Here is a 15,920-nt window from a genome sequence, read left to right as displayed (position 1 = left end):
AAAAAAAAAAAAAAAGAACTTGACACAATGCCTGCCACAGAGTATATGCTCAATAAATAATAGCTGTTTCTCTTAATGGAAAAAAAAAAAGGGTACCATTATACATGGGATTCAGAAAGTCCTTCTGGTTATCCCACTGAAAACCTTCCTACCAGTTTTGACTCAGTGCCTCCTGCAAAATGAAGATATTGCCTCAACATGAGCTATTCTGTTTGTCAACAACCTTTTCTTCTTCACACTCTTTAGTACCATCTCATTGCTCCTCTCCTCCTAGGAACTATGGGAACAAGCCAGTGAAGAGCAGAGAATAGTGTTCTCGCTTAGCAATTTTCTCCTCTCCTGATCATTTTGCTCCTTGATTCTCTTTAGGTGTGTGCTCCGTGAGCCAGCCAGCCATCGACTATCTGCTGAGCCATAGCACAGGCAACCTCGTGGGCATTGTAGTGGGAGGTGTGGGTGAGGCCCTGCAAAGTGTGCCCAACACCACCACCCTCATCCTCCAGAAGCGCAAGGGGTTCGTGCGCACAGCCCTCCAGCACGGGTAGGTGTTCCCCCCAAAGGGGCAGTGCATGGTGTTCCCTGAGCAGCATGACCTTGTAGGTGAGGCCAGGATGAATCAGATGTGAATTTTGCCCTCAAGGAACATACTACCAAGTCAGAAAGATGGGTCATCCAGTCCTTCTGAGCTAGCTCGACTAGTTTCTAAGAGGTCAAACCATAAACCCAGGTTCAATATCAAGGGAACTGGGCCAAAGCTGGCATGGAGACGACACCCACATTATCTCTATCAATACTGATATCTACACCAGTCTGCTAATGGTAAGTGCACGGGGCAGTACAGTATAATGAGTATGTGTGCAGGATTGGGAGTCAGGAGCCTGATTTAAAATCCTGGTTCCATGACTGTGCACTCTGGGACAGGTTCCTTAACCATTCTGAGCCTTGGTGTTTTTCATCTTAATGATGTGGCTAAGAACTGTACCTACTCCATAGGGTGATTGTGGGCTTTAAATGAATTTATCCCCACAAAACACTTACCACGTCCCTGGCACACTATAAGAGATCAATAAATGTTGGTCACTGTGATTTAGGGACCCAGGGCTGGAGCTGTAGAGTGCCCCATTGGGTCAGCAGGCCAGCTCTCTGGACACAGGGACAATTGTCCCATTGCAGACCTAGAGAAGAGGGGAGTATTTCTTCCAAGGACCTTGCCTGAAGGGCCTGTTCACCAGTTGGAAGTATCATGTAGGGAAGAGCGCTCTGAGTTGGGAGTCCTGGGTTCTAGTCCAGGTCCTGCCAGTCACTGACTGCCTGAGTGACCATCCCTTTCTGAACCTGTACTTCCGCATCCTCCACTGTGCCCTCCACGGCCTTTGCTGTGAGGAACCAGTAATGTAACATATGTCAAAGTGCTGAGAGATTGTTATTAGCAAGTCACCAAGATCTGTGTAAGAGAGATTTACTCTTCTCTCCCTCATGGAATTTGAGCCTGACTACCCAGGGCACTGTTCAGGGTGGATTCTCATGGTCTGTGGAAGGGAAACAACTTTTCTCTGCTCTAATCCTATAACCCAAGGACAGAATACCTTACACATCGCCCCCTTGGGTGAAGGGCATATCACATAAAGTATGGGTATCTGTGCAAAATTACTGTCATCTTCTCTGTGCTTTTTACTGATAGAAACAGAGTTGGATATTCCCCTCCTTGACACCTTCTGGAAACTTTTCATGATATGGGTCTTTCTGGGGATCTCTGCTCAGCTTCTCTTGCTTCCCTGACCAACCCCCCACCCCGCTACATCTTGCCCTTGTAATCCTAGCACTCTCACTGGCCTTGAAAATTTCATGACAAGAGACATTAAATAGGGAAACCCTGTTTAGTGCAAGAAAAAATGCTTTGTGTCACCAGGATTTCACCAAAATAGATGAGGGCCTGGCAAGCAAACAAATGTTCTTCTAGGGTGGGTCTCATCCTAGACTGTGTTTAGAAAATAAATTGGAGTTTTCCTACAGGGCTCATCTGGTCCCCACCTTCACTTTTGGGGAAACTGAGGTGTATGACCAGGTGCTGTTCCATAAGGACAGCAGGATGTACAAGTTCCAGAGCTGCTTCCGCCGTATCTTTGGTTTTTACTTTTGTGTCTTCTATGGACAAAGCTTCTGTCAAGGCTCCACTGGGCTCCTGCCATACTCCAGGCCTATTGTCACTGTGGGTGAGTGCCACTCTCAGCCCCAATGCCACCTCAGGTTTCTCAACCTCAACCTCAGCCTGGCCCCACCAAAGAAGACGGCAGCAGAGGGGAAGGTGGGAGCTGATCTGGGATGCGAGAGTCAGGCCAAAGGTAGGAGAGGGAGGTTAAAGGAAGAGGAGGTTCTAACACTTTCCTTTTCTCTTTTCCCATCTCTCTTGGCAGTTGGGGAGCCTCTGCCACTGCCCCAAATTGAAAACCCAAGCCAGGAGATGGTGGATAAATACCACGCACTTTATATGGATGCTCTGCACAAACTGTTTGACCAGCATAAGACCCACTATGGCTGCTCAGAGACCCAAAAGCTGTTTTTCCTGTGAATGAAGGTACTGCATGCCCAGGAGCACAGAAGTGCCTGCCTTGAAGAAGAGACTCGCCTGCCACTAACCAAAGAGAGGCAGGAGATGAGGGAGGTTATATGTGGTAGGGGAGGACATGAGGAATTCCTTCTTTGCCTTCTTGCCACAGGGCTCTTACAGGAGTTCTTTCTGAAGAGCTGCACACAGTCATTCCTCAAAGGAAGGCATCCTACTGCCCCTCATGCTGGGGCCTGGTGCCTGGTCATCATTTGAGTGCCCTAGGACACATTAGCAGTCACTGCATATTCCCCCAGCCCCTGGGCAACTATCTACTTTCTGTCTCTGTGGATTTGCCAATTCTGAACATTTTATATAAATGGAATAATACAATATGTGGTCTTTTGTGGCTGGCTTCTTAGCATAACGTTTCCAAGGTTTATCCACGCTGTAGCACATATTAGTGTTTCATTCCTTCTTATGGCTGGACAACACTCCATTGTATATAGGTATACTACATTTGTTTATCCATTCACCACTGGATGGACACTTGGGTCATTTCCACTTTTTAGCTGTTATGAATAGTACTGCTTTAAATACTCATGTATGTACAAGTTTTTGTGTGGTCCTCCGCCATCCCCAGATATAAAGGCTTATCTTATGCCCACACCACTGACAAGCACGGCTTTAGGATAGATAAAAGGTACTCAGGATCACTTTTTAGTTGGCATGGGCATTTCCCATAAGTCATCTTGTCATAATGATCCTCTGACTTCATAGTCCCAGGGCACTTGCAACCATCCTCATAGCCTGCTGTGGGGAATACACTTGATATCTATGTTTTAAAGCCTTACTAAATTCTGCTTAAAAGTTTTTCTTGCCGGGCACAGTGGCTCACACCTGTAATCCCAGCACTTTGGGAGGCCAAGGCAAGTGGATTGCTTGAAGTCACGAGTTAAAGACCAGCCTGACCCCGTCTCTACTAAACATACAAAAATTAGCCAGGCATGGTGGCACACACCTGTAGTCCCAGCTACTTGGGAGGCTGAGGCAGTAGAATTGCTTAAACCCAAGAGGCGGAGGTTGCAGTGAGCCGAGATGGCACAACTGCACTCCAGCCTGGGAGACAGAGTGAGACTCTATCTCAAAATAAATAAATAAATAAATAAATAACAAATAAATAAATAAAAGTTTTTCTTAAAGTTGTATTCTGAGAATCTTAAAAGAATAAATAAAAACACAGATGTCTCTTCCTTCACGAGGCAGCCAACAAGAGACACTTAAAAACACAGCAAATGACCAAAAGTTAAAAGACCATTTAGACTACTAGCTTTTTTTTCCCTTTGCTTAACCTTTAAATATTGGGTCTTGGTAGAGTCCCATCCTCTTCTCTCACATTCTACTGTTTCAGGTCTGAGACATCTATTTCTAACCCAGATTTTCCTCATAAGCAAAGAGCGCGATAAATCCAATTTACCAATCTCCAACAAGCACCTCAACCTCAACATACCCAATACCAGTTGAGTCACTGTCCTTCTCCCAACTTCATAACTTATCACCAAATTGTATCAATTTTACCACCTTCATATTAATCCAACCTGTCCCCTTCTCCCCTTCTACAGTCACAATCTAGTCAAAGCCCTCAACATTCCAAGACTATTTCCACTCCCTCTAGAAGAGCCCTCTTTAATCAACCCATCCATCATACTATTTCCAGGGCAATCTTGCTAAAACTTATATCTGACTTGTCATTCCCCTGCTTAAATCCTTTACTGTTCCTACAACACCTCCACCAAAAAATCCTAAATTTTACTCTGGGTACCAATAATGTTCCTTAGATGTTAATGACTATTGCACAGAAAAAAATAATTCCGTGGGGGTGCGGTGGCTCGTGCCTATAATCCCAGCATTCTGGGAGGCCGAGGCGAGTGGATCACCTGAGGTCAGGAGTTCGAGACCAGCCTGGCCAAAATGGTGAAACCCCATCTCTATCAAAATTACAAAAATTATCCGGGTGTGGTGGTGCATGCCTGTAGTCCCAGCTACTCAGTAGGCTGGGGCAGGAGAATCACTTGAACCTGGGAGGCAGAGGTTGCAGTGAGCTGCGATCGCACTCATCTCTTAAGACTACATCAAATCTCACCTTCCCAGTGAAGCCTTCACCAGACCAAATGAGTTACTCCTTCCTTCATTCTTCTATAGCCTTGTTGGTAGGGATTGATTTGTGATAAGGATGGAAAGTACAGAGCTGAATAATACAATAAATAATGTAGACTAGGCTTTCAAATGATAAGGACTTAGTGAGCAGGACAGGGAATTACATTGTCTTTATAAGTGTACATGAATCATTCACAGCCATTATTTATGTATTTGAAAATAAAAATACTTTTAACTAGGATGTAAAAGGCAGAAATTCTACAATACAGCAAACTTAGAAATAAATAATTAAGGTAGAATTAGAGTCCACAGCTGAATTGGAATAAAAAATATTCTCCTGATAACTGGCTCAGAAAATAAACTTAGAGATAATAATAGAATATGTTGGAAGGAATAAATGGAATGTAAATATCGCACATAAAAATGTATGCAAATACAAGATCATCCTGGAGCATCTTCAAGCATCAGAAAGCAAAGAAGTGCTCAGAAAACACCTGAGGCAGGTGCGGTGTGTCAAGGGGACATAGGAGCAACCTGAAAAAGCTCTCAATGGGCAAAGTTGAAACAATTTGAGCAATAAGACAAATAACATATGTAACATAGTGTTGAATTATAATCTGAAGTATAAATTATATAAAAATGATTCCATATTGATATAAATGAATGAGTAAACAAATAAATAGTGGGAAAGGGACAAATCTTTACAGAAGAATTACAAATAATATATGTAGATACGTCCCCTCAGGAGGTAGAACTTAATCCCCTCCCCACCCCCAAGTGTGGGCTAGATTTAGCAATTCTATTCCAAAGAATGGAGTGTGGGAAGTGAAAAAACATTCCTTTTATTGGCAAAAATGCAATCACTTTTGCCCCAACCTAATAATACTTTTCAGCAGAGAAACCAGGCAAACACTACCTTAACCCAGCAATCAAGGTTAACACTGAAACCGCCTTTGCAAAATTATGACTGAGACAATGAAAGAGATCTAACTTAACTGACTCCATCTTGCTTCTAACCTCCAAGCTGTCCTTGTTCATTCCTGGGCCTAGGCTGAACTAATTTTGGGAGAAACTTATAGTTTAAACAAAGATGGTAACAGTCCTTTCCCAAGGCAGACCTCCTTCTTGCCTGGGGACTAGATTGCCTTTGTAGGACCAACATTAGCCACAAGATTAGAAATTACAGTTTAGGAGTCATGCAGCTGGAGGCTACAAGATTCTGACCCTCCTAAACTGCTCCTAAGATCTGTGCTTGAGATGTTTTGCAGACCCTGCACTTGATAAATCAGCTGGCACCACCCAGATCAATAAACTGGCTCATCTGATCTTGCGGCCCCCACCTAGGAACTGACTGACTCAGTGCAAGAAGACAGCTCCGACTCCCTATGATTTCATCTCTGACCAATCAGCATTCCTGGCTCATTGGCTTCCCTCCACCCACCAAGTTATCCTTAAAAACTCTGCTCCCTGACCGGGTGTGGTGGCTCATGCCTGTAATTCCAGCACTTTGGGAGGCTGAGGCGGGTGGATCACGAGGTCAGGAGTTCAAGACCAGCCTAGCAAATATGGTGAAACCCCATCTCTACTAAAAATACACAAATTAGCTAGGCGTGGTGGCAGGAGCCTGTATTCCCAACTACTCCGGAGGCTGAGGCAGGAGAATCACTTGAACCTGGGGGGCAGAGGTTGCAGTGAGGTGAGATCGCGCCACTGCACTCCAGCCTGGGTGACAGAGTGAGACTCCATCTCAAAACAAAAACAAAAACAAAACAAAAAAACTCTGCTCCCTCAATGCTCAGGGAGACTGATTTGAGTAATAATAAAACTCTGACCTCCCGTACAGCTGGCTCTGTGTGAATTACTCTTTCTGTATTGCAGTTCCCCTCTCTTGATGAACTGGCTCTGTCTAGGCAGCAGGCAAGGTGAGCCCCTTGGGCGATTACAACGTCACAAGTGATAAATCATGTTGGTATCTTGTGATGAGAAGGGTATTTCACTTCTGTGCTATTCTCCAGTCCCAAGAACCTAGTCTAATTATGACAAAAATACCAAAGAAGCCCAAATTGAGGAATATTTCACTAAATACCTGACTAGGACTTCAAAATCGTTTAAGTCATGAAAACAAGGAAAGATGTATTGTTAACAGACCAAAGGAGACTAAGGAGACATGATGATTAAATGTAACGTGCTATCCTGAATTGCATCCTGGAACAGAAAAAAGCAATATTAGTGGAAAAACTGGTGAAATTTGAATAAAGTCTGGAGTTTAATTAATAGTAATGTACTAATGTCAATGTCTCAGTTATGAAAAACGTGCCATGGTAAGATGTTAACATTAGGGGAAATTGAACGAGAGGTATTTGGGGACTCTGTGCATCACCTTTGCAGTTTTTCTGTAAAATTAATCCAAAATAAATAATTTATTTTAAAAATGTGTGGGTTTCTGACAGATTGGTCCTGAAAGAAAACACTTTTAAACGTTTTTACTAATAAGAAAATAAATTAATTATATTCCTACATGAAAAGCTTTAAAAGTTACAGGAGAGTTAACCAATTAATTAGAACATATATACGATAAAACCCAGGGGTGTGTGTGGGTGTGTGTGTAGGTGTAATAAATTCTAGGCAGAGTCACTGAATTTGGCCAATGTACTCTGTACAACTCGGCTTGGGCTGCTATGATAAAATACCACAGACTAGATGGCTTACACAACTAAAATTTATTTTCCCATAGTTCTGGAGGCTGGGAAGTCCAAGATTAAGGTGCCAGCAAATTTGGTTCCTGGTAAGGGCATTTTCATGGCTCATAGATGGCCACCCTTCTTGCTTTTAGGACTTCATATGGTCTTTCCTCGGTGAATGCACTTGGTGAGAAAGTGAGAGAGAGCTCTCTGGTGTCTCTTTCTGTAAGGACACTAATCCTATCAGATAAGAGCCCCATCCTTATGATCTAATTTAACCTCAGTTACTTCCTTAAAGGTCCCATCTCCAAATACTGCCACACTTGGGGGTTAGGATATTAACATAAGAATCATAGGGTGGAGAACACACACAAATAGTCAGTGCATAAGATACTCCATGTTGTATAAGGGAGACATAAGAAGATCACTTTCATATCATAGGTAATATTCCAGCCAGGTGCAATGGCTCACACCTGTAATCCCAGCACTCTGAGAGGCTGAGATGGGAGGATTGCTTGAGCCCAGGAGTTTGAGACCAGCCAGGGCAACATAATGAGACCTTATCTCTACAAAAATTAGCCGGACATAGTGGTGCACGCCTGTGGTCCAAGCTACTTGGGAGGCTGAGGTGGGAAGATGGCTTGAGTTTGAGGCTGCAGTGAGCTGTGATCATGCCTCAGCACTCCAGCCTGAGAGATAGAGTGAGACCTTGCCTCAAAAAAAAAAAAAAATTAAATTATATCTCAATTCTAATCTTTACAGAATTGTTTGATGTATACTAGTCTTAACAACACTAGAAATAACTTCTAGGAACTATATTTAATTTTTAATTAACTAATTCCATTTAGGCCACGAATTGTGCTCTTCCATTGACTTCATCTGAAAGTAAACATTTATTTAACATGGAAAATGTACAAAACAGTGAGCGCAAAAACAATCATGCTGCTCACAATGCTGACACATTATAGTTCCTTGGCTGTAAGGTCAATTTTCTTAAAAATTGCTACCAAAAATTTTAAGTTGTAATAATATTTATTTTTAATAAAGTTTCAGATTTATTCTTATATGCCAGGGATTCATGCTAAAATAGATATTGATATTCAACTTCATCCTGAACTTCAGTTGAATATTGACTTTAAAACTTGGCCGCCGGGCGCGGTGGCTCAAGCCTGTAATCCCAGCACTTTGGGAGGCCGAGACGGGTGGATCACGAGGTCAGGAGATCGAGACCATCCTGGCTAACACGGTGAAACCCCGTCTCTACTAAAAAATACAAGAAACTAGCCGGGCGAGGTGGCGGGCGCCTGTAGTCCCAGCTACTCAGGAGGCTGAGGCGGGAGAATGGCGTAAACCCGGGAGGCGGAGCTTGCAGTGAGCTGAGATCCGGCCACTGCACTCCAGCCTGGGCGACAGAGCGAGGTTCCGTCTAAAAACTAACTAACTAACTAACTAACTAACTAACTAAATAAATAAATAAATAAATAAATAAATAAAAATAATAAAACTTGGCCATTCAGACTAGTATCAAAAAGTCAAAAAATAACAGATGCTGGCGAGGTTGCAGATCAAAGGGAACACTTACACGCTGTGGGAATGGAAATTCATTCAGCCACTGTGGAAAACAGCTTGGAGATTTCTCAAAGGACTTAAAACAGAGCTACCATTTTACCCAGCAATCCCACTAATGGGTGTATACTCACAGGAATAGAAATTATTCTACCAAAAAGACGCATGCACGTGTATATTCATCACAGCACTACTCATAATAGGAAAGACATGGAATTGACCTAGATGCCCTTCAATGGTGGATTGGATAAAGAAAATGTGGTATGTATACACCATTAAGTATAATGCAGCCATTAAAAAGAATAAAATCATATCCTTTGCAGCAACACGCGTGGAGCTGGAAGCCATTATCCTAAGCGAATTAACACAGGAACAGAAAACCAACTACTGTGTGTTCTTACTTATAAGTGGGAGCTAAACATTAAATACACACGGACACAAAGAAGGGAACAACGGACACCAGGGCCTACTTGAGAGTGGAGGGGAGGAGGGTGAGGATTAAAAAACTACCTATTAGGTACTATGCTCACTACCTGGGTGATGAAATAATCTGTACACCAAACCGCAGTGACACATAATTTACCCATGTAACAAACCTGCACGTGTACCCCCTAACCTAAAATAAAAATTGGAAGGAAAAAAGTTGGCCATTCAGCATTTGGCCAAAGTAAGTTTACAATGCCTGTTGTATCTGTGCATAAGAAAGGATCTGGAAGGATATACATCAAGGTATGAATAGTGACTCTCTAATCTTCTTTATGGTGGATTTTATTTAAGCCATCGGTTGCAGTGCCTCATGCCTGTAATCCCAGCACTTTCAAAAGGCAAGGTGGGAGGGCTGCTTGAGTCCAAAAGTTCAAGATTAGCCTGGCCGACAAAATGAGACCTTATCTGTACAGAAGAAAAATTAGCAAGGTGTGGTGGCAAGCTCCAGTAGTCCCAGCCACTCGAGAGGCTGAGGTGGGAGGATCAATTGACCCCAGGAGGTTGAGGCTGCAGTATGCCATGATCATGCCACTGTGCTCCAACCTGGGTGACAGAGTGAGACACTGTCTCACAACAACAACAACAACAAAAAGTAAAGTTACTATAAACATCTTTATATGGCCATATATTTGTCTTGGGTAAATACCCAGAAATATAATTCCTGGGTCATACGATAGGTGTATGTTTACTTATATAAGAAACTAACAGACTCTTTCCAAAAGTGTTTGTACCATTTTACACTCCCATCAACAATGTAGGAAATTTCTGGATGTTTCACACTCTCACCGACATTTGGCATTATCAGTCCTTTTAGTTTTAGCTGTTCTGGAGAGTGTGTAATAGTATCCCATGCTGGTTTTAATTTTCAGTTATTTGATGATAATGTTGATCATATTTCTCACCATGCTTGGCCACTAATAAATATATCCTTTTTTTTAAAAGTAATCGTTTATATCTTTTGCCTATTTTGTGGGGCTGTTTGTGTTCTCATTCTTGAGTGTTAGCAGAAATTCTTTATACATCTTAGATAACAGTACTTTGTCAGACAGATGTTTTGCAAATATTTTCTCCCAGTCACTGGTTTGTCTATTCATGTGGTAATGATCTCTCTCTCTCTCTCTTTTTTTATCTTTGGAGATGGAGCCTTGCTCTGTTGCCCAGGCTGGAAGTGCAGTGGCACGATCTTGGCTCACTGCAACCTCCACCCCCTGGGTTCAAGCAATCCTGCCTCAGCCTCCCGAGTAGCTGGGACTACAGGATCCCACCACCATACCCAGCTAAGTTTTGTATTTTTAGTAGAGATGGGGTTTCCCCATGTTGGCTAGGCTGGTCTCGAACTCCTGACCTCAGGTGATCCACCTGCCTCGGCCTCCCAAAGTGCTGGGATTACAGGCATGAGCCACTGCGCCCAGCCAGTAATGGTCTTTTGATGAGCAAAGTTTTGTTTGTGCTTTCATAGACTTTATTGTTTGGAATAGTGTTAGATTTACTGAAAATTGAGATAGCACAGTTCCTCTATTGTTAGCATCTCACACTAGTACGGTATAGTTTTTACAATTAATGAACCAACATTGATACATTATTATTAACTACACTTTATTCAGAGATTTTCTTAGTTTTTACCTAATGTCCTTTTACTGTTCCAGGATCCCATACAGGATATCCTATTACATTAAGGTATTATATGTTTGGCTCCCCTTGGCTTTGATGGTTTTTCAGATTTTCCTTGTTTTTAATGACCTTGACGCTTTTGAGGCATGCTGGTCAAGTACATTGTAGGATGTCCTGCTGTTGAAATTTGTCTGATTTTTTTTATCATGATGAGACTGAGGTTATGGGTTTTAGGGAAGAAGACCACAGAAGTAAAGTGCCATTTGTCATCACCTTATAACTAAGACACATAGTATCAACAAGACTTATCAGAGTTGTTGTTGACCTTGATCACCTGGCTGAGGTAGTGTTCATCAAGTTTCCCCACTGTAAAGTTACTCTTTTTCCCCCTTTTCCACTCTGTGCTCTTTGGAAAGAAGTCTCAATAGTTCACCCTTAAGGAGTGGGGAATTATGCTCTCTATCCTTGAGGATGAAGCAGCTGTATGAATTATTTGAAATTTTTCTGGTCAGTGCGGTGGCTCAAACCTGTAATCCCAGCACTTTGGGAGGCCAAACCGGGCGGATCACGTAATTTCAGGAGTTTGAGATCAGCCTGGCCAACATGGTGAAACCCCGTGTCTACTAAAAATACAAAAATTAGCTGGGTGTGGTGGCGGGTGTGTGTAATCCCAGTTACTCGGGAGGCTGAGGCAGGAGAATCGCTTGAACCCAGGAGGCGGAGGTTGTCACGAGCTGACATTGCACCATTGCACTCCAGCCTGGGTGACAGAGCAAGACTCCATCCCAAAAAAAAAAAAAAAAAACACAACAAACAAACAAACAAAAAAAACTGCATTGCAGATTTGTTTCTAGCAATTTTTACAAGTTTTTGATAAAGCCTAATCTATCAAATTATTTCATGTTTATTGTTTTCTGGGTTCTAATAAATCTTTGCCTGCCCCACAGAGTTCTTGCTTGTCTGTATTTTATGATCCTTGTGTAGTGATAATGCATTGCATTTGTAATAATGTAAGGCAAGTTTAAGTTTAAATTTTTTTGTTGTTTTTTTTTTTTTTTTTTGAGACAGTCTCACTTCGTCACCAGGCTGGAGTGCAGTGGCGCAATCTCGGCTCACTGCAACCTCCGCCTCCTGGGTTCAAGGGATTCTCCTCCCTCAGGCTCCCAAGGGACTACAGGCGGATGCCACCATGCCCAGCTAATTTTTGTATTCTTAGTAGAGACGGGGTTTCACCATGTTGGCCAGGATGGTCTCGATCTCTTGACCTCTGCCTGCCTCGGTCTCCCAAAGTGCTGGGATTATAGGCGTGAGCCACCGCACCCGGCCAAGTTTCAAAAATTTAATAAAACTCCATAACTTTTCAGATGTGGAATTATTGCTCCTACATTTTTGGAATTTTATTCCTAATTCATTTTTAGACAGTTATGCCAGCCCTGCTTAATAAATTAAAAATAAATTTATTTTGGCAATGCCTTAATAAATTAAGAATAAAAACTGAAATTTTGAAAACCAAAGATGTTTAAAAATGCATAAAAGTTTTCCAAAACCATCTCTGGTGCAACAAAATTAACCAATATATAAAGAATTGCTTTTGAATCAATGGTTGACAGTTGGTTTTTCTGCTATCTTCTCACCTGGCAGGCTGGTCCTTTCCTACTTGGGGCTAGATCTTCCTTGATAACACAGGGCCCTGACAGGTCTTCCTGGACACTTCAGATATTCATTCATTCACTCACTTCATTCAGCAATATTTATTGACCACCTATTATGTTCTAGGCACTGGCGAAGACAGAGAAATAAGTCAGACAACTATGTCCTTAAGAACTCGATCTATTGGATGACTGCTCAAATTCAGTTGACGGTTATTAATGCTGATTTACTACACATTAAGCATTCTCACATGCAGACCGTATAAAACTTTGCATGTGAAATGGAAGTGACAATGTCACACTACAATAGTATGTACAGGATGAGTACAAGACAATTTGGAGGAATTTCAATTGCTGAATTCAAGATTTATTAGGTTCTTGGTTTTCCGAGAAGTTTGTAATAGATATGATAGAAGATTGCATACTGTTAATCTTGCTTTTGTTACAGAACTTTCTCAGAAAGGAGTTTGGTTGTATTACAGAACGTTATCATGGGGAAATCAGTTTTTAAGTCAGAAGAAAAAAAACAAGCAGTATGTAACAGACCCTGCTAGTATCCTACCCAATACCTATTATCCCTGTCTTCTTTACTCAGAGAGCACCCTGTTTGGGGCAGCAATATACTCAGCTTCCCATACACACAACTGGGGGTGGCCACATGACCTAGCTGTAACCAGTGAAGTGTAAGCAGAAGTCTACTGGGTGGTGTTTCCGGAAAGGTTATTGTTTTCCTGATAAAGAAAAAGGGCTGCCAGGCGCGGTGGCTCACACCTGTAATCCCAGCACTTTGGGAGGCTGAGGCGAGCAGATCACAAGGTCAGGAGATCGAAACTATCCTGGTTAACATGGTGAAACCCCATCTCTACTAAAAATACAAAAAATTAGCCCTGTCTCTACTAAAAATGCAAAAAATTAGCTGGGCGCGGTGGCGGGCGCCTGCAGTCCCAGCTACATGGGAGGCTGAGGCAGGAGAATGGCGTTAATCCGGGAGGCGGAGCTTGCTGTGAGCCAAGATAGTGCCACTGCACTCCAGCCTGGGCGACAGAGCAAGACTCCATCTCAAAACAAAACAAAAAAAGGCTTAGTTGACCGGATTATTGAGTCCCTTGCTATATGCCTTTACTCCTTTCCTCCCGTGTAAAACACAGACAAGGTGCTTGGAAGTTGAGCAGCCATTTTATAACCACAAAGATGAAAAACATACATTAAAGAGATGGTAAAGCAGGAAGCTGTAAGCATTCTCTTGAGCATCTGCACATCCCCTGTACTGCCAACCTGGTGATTTTTTTGTTAAAACAAACACACACAAGAAACACATAACTTGTTGATCCCTCCCCATGGGTTCCTGTTACATACAGTCAAATGCATTCCTAATTGATGGACTACCTCAAAAGGGAAAGGTTTCCAGGAAAAGTATTTTACTTATTATTATGAGAGGGGAAAAACTTTTCCATCAAATCTGAAAAGCCATGCGATTTCCTGGAAAATGTAGAAAAGTGTTTACATTTCTACATACGGAAAAAGAAAAGAACTTTTCTTGGTCTGTATCTGCCCATGGTGGAGAGAAGAAATCTAGGAGTGCAGGAGACACAAGCTAACTCCTGCCCTCTGACTAGGTGGTTTCCAGATAGTAGGTTTCTCTTACTAGAACAGTGTCTCCTAAAATGTGTCTCAGCATAGGAGGTCCTTGAGGTGTGCCTTGCAGGAAAAAATGATTCCTTGGTCCCTAAGTCTGGTAAGTACTGTATATAGAACCCCTCTTAGAAATTCACAGTGGATATTATGATGTTAAGGGCTCCAGATAAATCCTGTAGTAAAGAAACCTGCTTAGCAATATTAAACCCAGCCCCTTCAAAACTTAGTAGCACCTGGAAAATGTACTTGAGAAAATTTCAGGCCGGGCGCGGTGGCTCAAGCCTGTAATCCCAGCACTTTGGGAGGCCAAGATGGGCGGATCACGAGGTCAGGAGATCGAGACCATCCTGGCTAACACGGTGAAACCCCGTCTCTACTAAAAAAAATACAAAAAACTAGCCAGGGGAGGTGGTGGGCGCCTGTAGTCCCAGCTACTCGGGAGGCTGAGGCAGGAGAATGGCGTAAACCCGGGAGGCGGAGCTTGCAGTGAGCTGAGATCCGGCCACTGCACTCCAGCCCGGGAGAGAGAGCGAGACTCTGTCTCAAAAAAAAAAAAAAAAAAAAAAAAAAAAAAAAAAAAAATCAAACCTGCTTAAATCCCCAAAGAACCAGAACAACAGCTACCCTCTGGAAAGGGATCTAGCAATATTTAGAGTGGGTAAAAAAAAAACGTTTTATTCACATTGCAGATAGAGGGCTATTGATTTAGTGAAGGGAATGAGACGTACAAAGAGCAGTAAGTTAAACATCAGTGAGAGGTAACACAAATTGGGCAGGTGCCATCGGCGTGGTGATCCCTGAGAGGATATCAGTTGATTCTTCTCTTGAGTTTTCCCAGTACATTTGTTTTCTTTCATTTTTTTGAGTTGGAGTCTCACTCTGTCACCCAGGCTGGAGTGCAGTGACATGATCTCAGCTCACTGCAACCTCCGCCTCCCAGGTTCAAGCGATTCTCCCGCCTCAGCCTCCCGAGTAGCTGGGATTACAGGCGTGCACCACCATGCCTGGCTAAGTTTTGTATTTTTACTAGAGACAAGGTTTCACCATTTTTGCTGGGCTGGTCTCGAACTCTTGACCTCAGATGATCCACCTGCCTCAGCCTCCCAAAGTGCTGGGATTACAGGCGCGAGCCACCGCACCTGGCCCCAGTACATTTATTTCCTTCTTTCCATCAGTAGATCCAAAAACAGGACTAGGACCCCAAACTGTGGTACAAAATAGACAATAATAACCAGCCCGCTTCAAGAAAGATTTCATCTTCTTCTCTCTCTGGGAGAGTTCTTACATTTTAATAATGTATACTTTGACTCAAGAAGGGATAGTTTTTCTTCCCATCTTGTGACCCAAATACATAAGCTCTGGTAATCAAACCTATACCAAGGTACCCTCATAGACAGACTCACTCTTTGGTTCCACTCAGGTATTTCTGCTCTTCCTTTTGATGACAAGCCACATCTCATCTCATATGGGAAATAGCAGCTCTGTAGGTTATGGCAAGTAACCCATTCACTGGGTTATTCTGAAAACTTTGGAAAGAGGTGTGGTCATCAAGAAACTTTGGAAAGAGGTGTGGTCACCAAGAAATGCATG

At 42.7% G+C, this 15,920-nt stretch overlaps 1 protein-coding gene across 1 annotated transcript in view; it reads left to right on the top strand.

Moving 5' to 3' along the window:
• The window catches only part of AWAT1 (acyl-CoA wax alcohol acyltransferase 1), a 6,081-nt gene extending 3,141 nt beyond the window's left edge, over positions 1-2,940 (top strand). Inside the window, exons 5-7 of the mRNA XM_023202379.1 lie at positions 370-541; positions 2,014-2,213; positions 2,415-2,940. Coding sequence (XP_023058147.1) covers positions 370-541; positions 2,014-2,213; positions 2,415-2,569 — 527 coding nt within the window. The 3' untranslated portion in view covers positions 2,570-2,940. The remainder of the gene's footprint in view (positions 1-369; positions 542-2,013; positions 2,214-2,414) is intronic.
• The last annotated feature ends 12,980 nt before the right edge of the window (positions 2,941-15,920 follow it).

The sequence above is a fragment of the Piliocolobus tephrosceles genome, chromosome 12 (genome assembly GCF_002776525.5).
Source record: "Piliocolobus tephrosceles isolate RC106 chromosome 12, ASM277652v3, whole genome shotgun sequence".
Classification (NCBI taxonomy): Eukaryota; Metazoa; Chordata; class Mammalia; order Primates; family Cercopithecidae; genus Piliocolobus; species Piliocolobus tephrosceles.
This window is presented reverse-complemented; position numbering and strand designations above follow the sequence as displayed.